This window comes from Musca autumnalis, unplaced genomic scaffold (genome assembly GCF_047663935.1).
Source record: "Musca autumnalis isolate F117 unplaced genomic scaffold, ASM4766393v1 scaffold_10, whole genome shotgun sequence".
NCBI classification, from domain to species: Eukaryota; Metazoa; Arthropoda; class Insecta; order Diptera; family Muscidae; genus Musca; species Musca autumnalis.
In genome coordinates, this window is record NW_027411645.1 from 34,967 (window position 1) to 47,130 (window position 12,164).

Sequence of the window (12,164 nt, forward strand, 5' to 3'; positions counted from 1 at the left end):
GGCAAAGGTTTTCGTGTAATAATTAAAGTTTTAAATATCAATAATAATAATAATAATAATAATAATAATAATAATAATTACCTTGTAATGAGGTAAAATTTGGAAGAGTTCATGGGACGATTAAATGTTACAAAAGAGATTTTGTGCTGAAAAGCACTCAGAAAATTTAATGGGGAAGGCAAAATATTAAATAAAAATCCAAAATATTCAAAATATTTCCCTCTACATTCTTTATACATTTTATGTGATAGTCAGTAGAAGCTCTCTATTGGACATTAAAAAAACAATGTTATTTATGATTACACCATAATATTCTCTAGCTTTGATAGACACACAAAATATATTTGAACGGCAGTATTTACTTAAATTCTGAACTAAAACAAAACGTTTCCCATCATTTTATGAGCATCCCACATTTGCCTTAATTCCTTACTCGATATTATTTTTACATAAGCCATTCAAAACGTAATTCATTGTTTTCTGTCAGCCAAAAATTAACATTAAAATCTAATTGTCTCCCTTTTTAATTCTACTAAAGGGTTAAATGACAAAATTACAACATACTATAAGCTGGCAACAGAATTTTATGATTTTTTTCCCGGTTTAATGAATTGTTAGGATTTTGATAGACAGGCTGCAATAACTAACTAGGTTAGGTTAGGTTGAAAAGAGGGGCGAGTTATCGCCATATGTCCTGGTGGACATACACATAAGCCATAAAATAGGCCTGTTGTGCGTTCTAGTCTAAGTTTTTTGAAGAAGGGGACTCTACTATAAATTAATTAAGGAACTCTGTTCCCTTAACAAAATCCCGTAATTGTTTTAGGTCGTCTACAATTACCTGATTAAGATCTGGTATTGTGTCGTTCCCTAAAAACTGGGATCCCTCATCGGTTAAAGTCCTTAATAGGCTATTTATTATAGTGACCCATAGGAGTGGGGATAAAATCCCCCCCTGTGGCGTACCCTGACCAACTTTGTCCTTTATTTTTACGTCAAGTAGCCCGCAGCTTATCCATCTATTCCTTAGCATGTGGCTTATCCAGTCCCTAAGGGCCCGATTAAACTGAAACTTATCTAAGGATTGGATAAGGGTTTCGGTGCTGACGTTGTTGAAAGCACCCTCGATATCAATGCATACCGCTAGTGTATACATCTTCCTATCGAAGGTGCTCTCTATGTGGTGTACAACCTCATGTAATGCGGTTTCCACTGATCTACCTTTAACGTATGCATGTTGTTTGTATTTAAGCATATCGTTTGGAATCTTGCTCTTAATCATGGTGTCGACTTTTCGTTCCATGGTTTTAAGCATGAAGAATGTTAGGATAAGACTTAGGAATTGCGTAACTTGCCTTCCCAGGTTTGGGGATAATTACTACCCTCGCCTCCTGCCAGGCTTTAGGGGTATACGCAAGTTTTAAGAATACGTTAAAAATTCCAGATAGTTTGGGCGCAATGTAGTCCATCTCTTTCTGGAGTAAGGCCGGAAATATCTCATCCGGCTCCGCTGCTTTGAAGGGTTTGAAGCTCTTGATGGCATCCTTTACCATCGCGTCATCAATTGTTGGTGCTTCCTCTGAAACACATTCCCTAACTACCGGCACCCCTGCGTGCGTCGCAGTGTTCGGCGGGAAATGTGTATTCATCAAAAGCCCCAGCGTGTCCTCGATTGTTTCCATCTTATCTCCCATATCATTCACCATGATTTCGGTTTGTGTATGGGTTTTCGATAGAAACTTTTTTATTTTGGATACATAATTTACGCTGTCTACCTGTTCACAGAAAAGTTTCCAGGAATTGCGCTTTGCTGTTCTAGACATTTTGTTGTGTTCTTTAAGTTTTGTGTGATAGTTGTCCCAGAATACAGCTAAATTCTTTCGTCGAGCTCTGTTGTAAAACCTTCGGACCTTTTTGCCTTTGTTACGAATTTCTCCTGTCATCCAGGGTTTTTCGTAGGCAGATTTCCTCTCTCGAAGGGGACAACTTTCATTCTTTCGAATGACTTTACTAAAACCTCCGTTATAATGTTGACATGTCTGTCTATATCTTCCGTACTTAGGCATTCATATCTATCGTGCCATAGCCTATCTTTTATTAGTTTTCCAAATTTTATCCAATTGGTTTTGGATTTATTTCGGAAAATTTTAGGTTTCGGCGGTGGCCGTGTTGGTTTAAATCTTATATACCGATGATCCGAGAAGGAATGCTCTTCCGAGACCCTCCAATTCTGCACCTCGTTTATAAGATTTTCGGAACATATTGTTATATCTAATACCTAATCTTGTTAACAAAGGTGGCTTTATTTCCTATATTAAGGGTTATTAGGTCGTTAGTATTCAAGAAATCTGAAAGGGCTTGGCCCCTTTTGTTAGTATTAGTACTACGCCACGCAATGTGGTGTGAGTTAGCATCGCTACCTACTAGTACTTCGTTACCTGTTTGTTTTGCTTTCCTCACCAACCGCTGCAGCTCCGACGTAGGTGGTAGTGTCGGCGAGTCGAACGGAAAATATACTGACGCAAGGTAAATATTGCCATTCCCCAGCTTCAGCGCAGTTGCGTCCGATGTTGAAAACTCTGGAGAGAAAAGAAAACATAGTCTTTGTGACATATTGTACAGGTTCTGGGTCGAGACCCCGTATTTGCATAAAACAGTTGGTAGTTTATATGGTTTAGTCCAGAGACCTTGTTGTGAATAGTCCAAGGTTCCTGGATCAAGCCAATATGGATTTTACCTGTATTAATTTGCTCCATCAGGGCCATGGTTGCCGTCTCGCTCCGATGGAGGTTTATCTGGATGACCTCAATCATTGGTCCTCCAGTAAACGGGCTTCTTGAGAGCCGGTGATTACGGCATCGACTCCCTTTCCATTTTTGCCGGGAGATAAAACCTCTTCGCTAGTTGGTTTGGATTCCTCGTTTTCGCCGATTACCGCCTTTCCTGCTTTGAAGCGGACAGAGTTGGAGATGTAGAAAGCCCTGCCCTTAGTCTTTGTCAGAGTCCCATCCTCTGACGAATACCGAAGTTTTTGTTAGTAGAGGAATTTGGTCTTTCCTCACCAACTTTAGTTTGCCGCTTTCCTATGGAGGTATTATGCTGCTGATAATATCCTTGAGGGCGGCAACGTTTGCATGCTGGGCAAATTGGAACACCATCACGTCCCCTTTGACCCCGCTGCTGATAATCTAAATTGGATCACCTCCAATCATTATGTGATCCAATATTTTATTGTTGACCTTTTCCTCAATTGCTGGAAGATGGTCTTTGGGTAGCTTTCAGGAACCTCTATTGGTATCGATCACTGCATAGCAGAGTTCGTCCCTGTAGCGTTTCTTGGCTACCTTGGCGTAGGATTGCGGCTCTCTACCAGTCTCCGCAGCCCTCTTACTCTTCTGCCGGGTCCGGGATTTCTTCGCAGAATCCCCAGGCATTGCAGTCGATTCCGCGGCTGGGCACACCCTCTTCACGTTCGAGCTGACTTTGTCGCCCTCTGCCAAAGGATTCTCGGAACAGTCTCCTTTGCGTGTTACTTGACGCGGTGCATTCGAAACGTTTCAGCTTTACAGTGTTCTGCTCTTCGGGGGATCTGATCCTCTTCGCCGCTTCCGAAGAAGTGGAGGGAGTGTTCATGATCCCTGTGGGAGCATCCTGCGATATAGCCTTTTTGCTTGCCCGTTGCTTCCTGAACTTGCGTCGTTGAGCACCAGACAGCTGCTTCTTGTGTGTTGTGAGCTTTGCAATGCTGTCGCTCACTTCGTCTACCATCTTGTGGACCTCCTCCTTCTCTGGGATTTCCATGACGGTTATATTATTTTTGCTTTCGTTATCGGATTTGGAGTCTGAGTCGCTACCTGTATCTGAACGCTGGGTCGAGCATGAACTTCCCCTTAGCTTCTCAGACTCTTCCTCGCTGTATCTGCCCTTAGGCTGTGTGCTTGTCGCATTACCTTCGACCACAGGTGCCAAGGCAGCCACACCTGTGGGAGAGATTTGCTCACGATCGCATGATGACGACGAGGTGTGACTCGTAGACAGATCAAAATCACACGCCGGTACAGGGTTTATTAGGCCCTGCACCGTAACTTTTCCGCATTGTCCAACTTTCCTCATATTTGTGTTTTTTGTTTTAGGCGAACACCCCCATAGTCAGTTCAGTCACAAATGAATTCCCTAGATCTAGAACAAATTAGTACGGTCATCCGCCTCCCCCTATCTGCCGGTGGGGACGCGCCCGGTAGGAGAACTAACAAACACCCTAACTAACCATCAGAAAAGTCAATTCAACCTAAAATTCACTAGCATTTATTCAAAAATGTTAAACAAATATTTCCTAATTGTGATGACAATTTCTCTGACATTATTTTTCAAAAACCTTCTGACGAATTAGCTGGTCTCAAAAGAGAAAAATAACAAAACTAAAGCATATGATCATCATCGACTTAACAGGTAAACATAAAATATTTTTCTACATCAATGTGACAAAAAATTTGTTGAAATGCACTAAGTTGTTTTAGTGTTCAGTTTATGTGGATATTTTAATAGAGAGCATGTTATAAGATATGTATCTCTGTGAGTTGAATTAAAGTTACTCGATAAGTATTTTTTGGAATTATCGCAACATTTAGGTAAAAATACACTGAAGCATATAAATAATGTTACTTATATTTTATTTAGTATAAATATTCGTATAATAATTTCTAATTTATGTTTCATAGAGTGCATAATTTATACGTTCCATTATATCTACTTTCTGTTATATTTATTTTATTAATTTACAATTTACAATATTAACATTAATCGATGTCATTAGCTTATCATCACTTCACACACTCGCACATATGTTTATACATTTCTATTGTTTTTTAATCGTAAATCCCATAAATTAGCAATTTATTTGTGTATATTTGTAAAAATTTAATTTGCATTTTAAATACTTCAATTAGTTTTGTACGGTTTTTTACAAATTTAGTCCTTGAATGCTCCAATACAATTGTTGTTTTAAAAAGCAAATATCAGATTTTAAATATTTACAATGAATAAATTCAATTCAAATTCAAACTACAATAATATATGTAGGTCTATTTAAAATAATTGCAATTAGTGCTTTTGTTTGTTTTTGAGGATTATCGATTCAATTATCGTAAAAAACCAATAGCTATTGGAATAAGGATACTAGACAACAATGAATTATTCAGAAAGTATGTGTTTAATTAAACAATAAATGAGTGGCCCCAAATTCTAAAATTCAGAACATCGAAAAAAAAAATTTTATTGGCTTATTTTAAATTAGAAGCAGCATAGAATATGTTATAAATTTATCAAGTGGATCGGAACAATATTGCATGATATATGAGATTTAGAAGGGGAAAATTTATTGTGTTTTGTATACAACAAAGAAACTAAAAACGCGTGTTTCTAGAAATGGCATTTTTAAATTGGTGCCAACTCTCGTTTTCTCGTTTTAAGACTAGAAAACGTCAGTTTTTAAGCCAAAAATTGAAAATTTTACTTTTTTGGTCCAGTATTTCACTGAAATCTATTTTTTTTAATCTATCAATGAAGGACTAGATCTTTATTTTCTAAATAAGCCCACAAAAATATATGACGCAAAACGCTTATACAAGAAAAGGGTTTCGTGGACGGCTATTTGTCACATAATATACTACAAAACAAAAACAAAATCAGACACTAGATTAAGATGTGCTTTTTCAGATGAAAAAAATCTATCAAAAAAGTTTGGTAGTTTTCTTGAAAAAAAAATACTGAAAATTTACCTTTTTGGGCTTTGCAAGTGGGGGTCACCTCTTAAAGGAATGAGCATGGTTAAAAAAAATTCCGAAAAGGCCACTGTATTTCGTCAAATAGTTCTTCGAAAATACATCCTATAAATTCCATGATCTTGGGTGGTGGGTCATTGAAAAACTAATCCTTAATGGGTATTATGTAAAAAAGGACCAATATTCCTAAAACATTTATTTTTTGAAAAATCTTTTTTTAAAAAAGAAGACACATAATCAAGATCATGGGTAACACATAATCAAGATCACGTGGTAACAATATTTTCTAATAAAAGGTTCAGAGACAAAATGTTAATAGATTCACTTTGGCAGTTTTGCTGAGATGTGTGTTTACTTATTATTTTTAAATTAGGAGGGTTGGCGTTTTTTGTTTGGGATGACGACTTCTATTTTGTTTTTCAAAATAGTCAGGCTTAATCCCATAGTTGTTGTTTTAATATTTTATTAAAACAACTTTAATTATACTAATAAATTAAAGTTGTTTTAATAAAATATTAAAACAACAACTATGGGATTAAGCCTGACTATTTTGAAAAACAAAATTATTTTTAAAGTAAGCCCAGCATAATCCATATGTGTTGCTTTCAAATGTAAAAACAACAAGTTTTTAAAGTGGGGGTAATTAAAACTATAAAATACAAAGAACTAAGTGAACTGATAATTTGAAAACAACAAATATGAGATTAAGCTGGGCTCACTTTAAAAATAATAAAAACAAATCTATATATATAAAAATGGTGTAAAAAATGTATAGTAATTCATAAAATGAGAACGGCTAGGCCGATTTCTGTAAATTTTTTTTCAGTTATTCGTATTTTCGAGGAGAAGGTCTTTACGGAAGAAAATCCCTCTGGAAAAGTCGGAAAATTGGAAAAATCGAAAATTGAGTTTTTGTATGAAATTTTATTCCTTAATAGCTTTCCAAGTCATAAACTAGAAAGTTCTTAGTGTAAATCATGAAAAATTGGAAAAATAGCAAATTAATTTTTTTTACGAAATTTTGTGTGCAATTATTCCTTAATGCCTTCCCAAATGAAAAAAAATAAAGTTCTTAGTGTAACGAGACGTCTTACAAATTAACCGGAGTAATACACCTCATTGGCGTCAATGCCAAAATCCGATAGATGGCGTTGTACATTGACTTACATTTGTTTTGTAAGAAAAAACCAAACAAACCAAACCAAGAGAGTGAGTAAGAAATCACTCACATTCTTATTAGAGTGCTATGGGAAGTATGTATGTGTGTATTAAAGCAAAGCACAATTATCCGAAAAATAATGAATAGATCGAAATGAAGACATTTTCTTATTGGATTGCTCAAATTTAGATGGATAGTGGTCTTATTTGACAAAAAGTCTTCAATGTGAATCAAGCTTTAGTGCCAACAGTTAGACTGTGCTCAATTTGACAGGTGTATTTTTCGCACTGTCATTTTCTACACCAAATGTGCTACTTTTCTTGCCGCAATTTATTCCAGTTTTGTGTAATATTAAATTAATTCCGGATTGTTGTAAATCACGCATTATATCCACATACGGTAAAAGCATTACAATTAATTGAAGATCTGTGCAATATTTGTCAAAAAAAATCATTCTAAAAGAAAATAAGTTTGTGTGATAAAAGTAAATTTAAGTAATTGGATTCCGAGCATTCATACAGAAGCATTTTCAGTAAAAAAAGTGATTATATCCAATAGGATTCCGAGCATTCATACAGAAGCATTTATTCCGTAAGTTTGTTTTTTTTTTTTCTTTTGGATTGGATTAGTCAAAAACGTCTTTATTGGTTTTCAGGGAGACTTTTTTGCTTTACTAATGGCTCCTATTAGACGATCAAATCTTGGACGACGTACACGTCGTGCAATAATTTCTCAAAATGTCCGTGATGCTCAAACAGAAGAGGAACGTGCGCAACAAAATGAACGGAGACGAGCCCATATTGCACAGCTTCGCGCTGGACAATCACCTCCTCAAATTCCACAAAACAATACCAGAAGAAGGTCAGTCGTAAATGTTGATTTGAATGGGGCTGCTTTTCGATACAATTCTGCATTCGCCTACAAAGAACTTCGCTGCGTTGATATCGGTTCATTGTCTGTCGTTTGCCAGCATTGCAATGCTTTGAAGTTTCAATCGGAAATCCCCGGCTTATGTTGCGCTGGTGGCAAGGTGAAATTGCCTGTTTTGCCTCCTCCTCCAGAGCCAATGTATTCGCTTTTCTATGGAAATACAATTCAATCAAAACATTTCCTATCGAATATACAAAAATATAATGGATGCTTTCAAATGACGTCATTTGGAGCCCAAGTTATTCATCAACCCGGCTATAATCCGAGTTATAAGGTAACGACGTCTCATTATTATCAAAATCAACAATTCTTCTCATTCCTTTCGAAATTGATTCTAAATATTCAGATTCAAGGTCAAATTCATCATCGAGCGGGCGCTTTGTTACCACCACCAAACGAAGACAATAAGTTCCTTCAGATCTATTTCGTTGGTGACTCGGCAATTGAACTAGATAAGCGTTGTGCAATTTTTACAGCAATGAAATGTGAAATTATTCAACAATTGCAAAATCTTCTGCATGAGCAAAATGAGTTGGTTAGATTGTTCAAAACTGCATTGGAGACAGTGCATTCTGACGACCACAAAATTATTATTAGAGCAGACAAAAGACCCGCTGGAGGCCATGCAAGGCAATTCAATGCTCCGACTATCAATGAAGTCGCAGTGGTGATTGTTGGAGAGAATGTAGAATCACGCGATATTGTTCTCAAGCGTCGAGATGGTGGACAATTGCAGCGCGTGTACGAGACTCACCGGTCATACGATGCACTTCAATACCCTTTGATGTTCTGCGGTGGAGGGGATGGCTATCAGTTCAATATAAAAATGGTCAATCCAACGACAGGTTTGTTTACAAGTCATTATTAATTCATTCTTATTCTACAATTTAGTTACAATTCATATTTCAGGAGAAGAAATGAATAAGAAGGTCAGCTCCATGAATTTCTATGCGTTCAGATTTATGATTCGGGAAGAAATTGAAAATCATCTGTTGAGATATGGCCGGTTGTTTCAACAGTTCAAGGTCGACATGTACGTCAAGGTCGAAACGGAGCGTCTCAATTTCCTCCGTCATAATCAGTCAAAGTTACGATCAGACGAGTATATTCACTTGCGGGACGCCATATCTACTGAAGGAGATGCGACCAACATCGTTAGTTTGACCATTCTCCCAGCTACTTATGTTGGAAGCCCGCGCCATATGCATGAGTACGCTCAAGACGCGATGACGTACGTGCGGAATTACGGACGACCGGATTTATTCATAACATTTACTTGCAATCCTAAATGGCCTGAAATTACGAATCTGTTGCTGGCAGGACAAACATCCAACGACCGACACGACCTCATTGCACGAGTATTCAAGTATTCAAGCAAAAAAGGGTACTCATGGATTTAATTGTTAAGCAAAAGGTTTTTGGCGTAGTTCGTTGTTGGATGTACTCAGTTGAATGGCAGAAGCGTGGGCAACTCATGCACACATTCTGCTTTGGATGTTCGAAAAGATCCGACCAGATCATATTGATTCGATAATTTCTGCAGAAATACCAGACCCAGAAACTGATACAGAGCTCCATTCCGTTGTGACAACGAGTATGATCCATGGTCCTTGCGGAGTCCACAACCCAGCCTCACCGTGCATGGAAAACGGAAATTGCACAAAGCGTTTTCCCCGTCCCTTCGTAACTGACGCAATCAGTGGAATGGACGGATATCCGTTGTATCGGCGTCGTTCTCCAAGAGATAATGGTAGATCCATCGTGATGAAGGTGAAAGGAAACGATGTCGTCGTCGATAACCGCTGGATCGTTCTATATTGTCCGCTTTTGTCAAAAACATTCTCAACGCACTGCAATGTTGAGTACTGCAACTCAATCAAAGCCATAAAATACGTTTGCAAATATGTGAACAAAGGGAGCGACATGGCGGTCTTTGGTATTGCTAATCCAAACGCAAACGACGAGGTGACGAAATTTCAAATTGGACGTTACGTGAGTTGTAACGAGGCAATTTGGCGGCTGTTTTCATTTCCGATACACGAACGTCACCCGACTGTAGTACATTTGGCAGTTCACTTGGAGAACGGTCAGCGTGTCTACTTTACAGAAGCAAATGCAGCGCTCAGAGCAGAACGACCACCAGCGACAACATTAACAAATTTCTTTTCGACATGCCAAAGCAATCCATTCGCAAGGACTTTACTCTATTCTGAAATGCCACGCTATTACACGTGGAACGCTGCATCGAAGAAATTCCAACGCCGGAAAAAAGGTGATACTGTTGCTGGCTTTGTTGATGTTTATTCGACTGATGCCCTCGGACGAATATACACAGTTCATCCACGCCAAGACGAATACTTCTATCTTCGCTTGCTTTTGCTGAACATTAGAGGCCCCACATCCTTCGATTCCCTTCGTACTGTGGATGGTGTGCTGTGCGCCACTTTTCGGGAGGCTTGCCAACGTTTAAATTTGCTCGAAAACGATTCACATTGGGACTTAACGCTCGCCTATGCAATAGTTTCTGTGCCAGCGAATCAAATTCGTACATTGTTTTCGATCATCATAGCCACATGTAATCCATCGAATCCAACCGCATTATTTGACAAATACAAGGACGATATGGCTGACGACATTTTGCACAGTGTTCGCACGACAACTTTGAATTTCGATCTTGAAATTAACGAAGAGATACGCAACGAAGTTTTAGTTCTGGTCGAAGACATGTGCTTGCTCATGTGCGGCAGTCACCTGTCGACATTAGGATTGCCAGCGCCCAATCGTTCGATCCACGATGCATTCAATTCCCAATTGCAACGAGAGAAAGCCTACGATCGAGATGAGCTCGCCGAAAGAGTCCGAACAAATGTGCCATTATTGAATCCCGAACAGAAGAACGTGTACGATTCTCTAATGAAGGTTGTTGACGATGGAACAGGAGGCATTTACTTTCTCGATGCTCCAGGTGGGACAGGCAAGACATTCGTCATTTCGTTGATTCTGGCAACAATTCGGTCAAGATCACAAATTGCGTTAGCTGTTGCATCTTCTGGAATTGCTGCCACATTGTTGGAAGGCGGTAGAACTGCACATTCCGATTTGAAGCTGCCGATGAATCATCACACAGTTGACGATCCAACGTGCCCAATAACCAAGAATTCGGCGACAGGCAAATAGATGCGAGAATGCAAAATCATCATTTGGGATGAATGCACGATGGCGCATAAACGAGCTTTGGAGGCAGTTGATCGAACAATGAAGGATCTACGAGGTGATTTAAGACGATTTGGTGGGGCTTTGATATTGCTCTCCGGAGATTTCCGTCAAAAACTTCCCGTCATCCCGAAATCTTCTGCTGCTGATGAACTTAACGCATGCCTAAAATCATCGTTTTTGTGGCGGCATGTCCAGAAGTTGCAATTGACCACAAACATGAGAGTCGCATTGCAGAACGACCTATCGGCTGCTGAATTTTCGAGACAACTGCTGGAGCTTGGCAACGGCCAAATTCCTATTGATGTTTCGACTGGATTGATATCGTTCCCTGAAAATTTTTGTGAATTCACATCGTCCAAGGAGGAACTCATCAGCAAAGTGTTCCCCGGCATTCCACAAAATTACAAAAATCTCGATTGGATTGCTGAACGGGCAATACTAGCAGCGAAGAATAAGGACGTGGATAGCTTAAACTTAATTATTCAAAGTCAAATCGCAGGGCAACTGCACACGTACAAATCTGTTGACTCCGTAACCGATCAAAATGAAGCGACTAACTACTCGACGGAATTCTTGAACTCGCTTGATATACCAGGAACTCCCCCGCATAATTTACAGCTGAAGGTGGGATCGGTCATAATTATGTTGCGGAATCTCAATCCTCCAAAATTGTGCAACGGTACGCGGTTGTCCGTCAAAAACCTAATGAACAATGTGATTCAGGCGACAATCATCAAGGGCAAATTCAAAGGAGAGGAAGTCCTTATCCCACGAATTCTCATTATTCCGACAGACCTTCCTTTCCAATTCAAGCGGATTCATTTCCCCGTTCGATTGGCATTTGCGATGACAATCAATAAATCGCAAGGCCAATCACTCGAAGTCTGTGGGATTATTCTTGAATTTCCCTGTTTTTCGCACGGTCAGCTATACGTTGCATGTTCGCGTGTTGGGAAACCGTCTTCGTTATTTGTTTTTGCGCCGGAAAAAAAAACCAAAAACATTGTTCATCAAATCGCTCTCTATTGATTACATCAAATAAATTATATTGAAAATTTAAACATTTGTGTCGTATTATT

The 12,164-nt window shown here is 38.7% G+C and overlaps 1 protein-coding gene across 1 annotated transcript; it reads left to right on the plus strand.

Annotated features, from left to right (window-relative positions):
* Window positions 1-11,085: 11,085 nt before the first annotated feature.
* Window positions 11,086-11,945, plus strand: LOC141391780 (uncharacterized). Its single transcript, XM_073964476.1, has 2 exons — window positions 11,086-11,771; window positions 11,879-11,945. The coding sequence occupies exons 1-2, from the start codon at window positions 11,086-11,088 to the stop codon at window positions 11,943-11,945; spliced, it is 753 nt and encodes a 250-aa protein (XP_073820577.1).
* The last annotated feature ends 219 nt before the right edge of the window (window positions 11,946-12,164 follow it).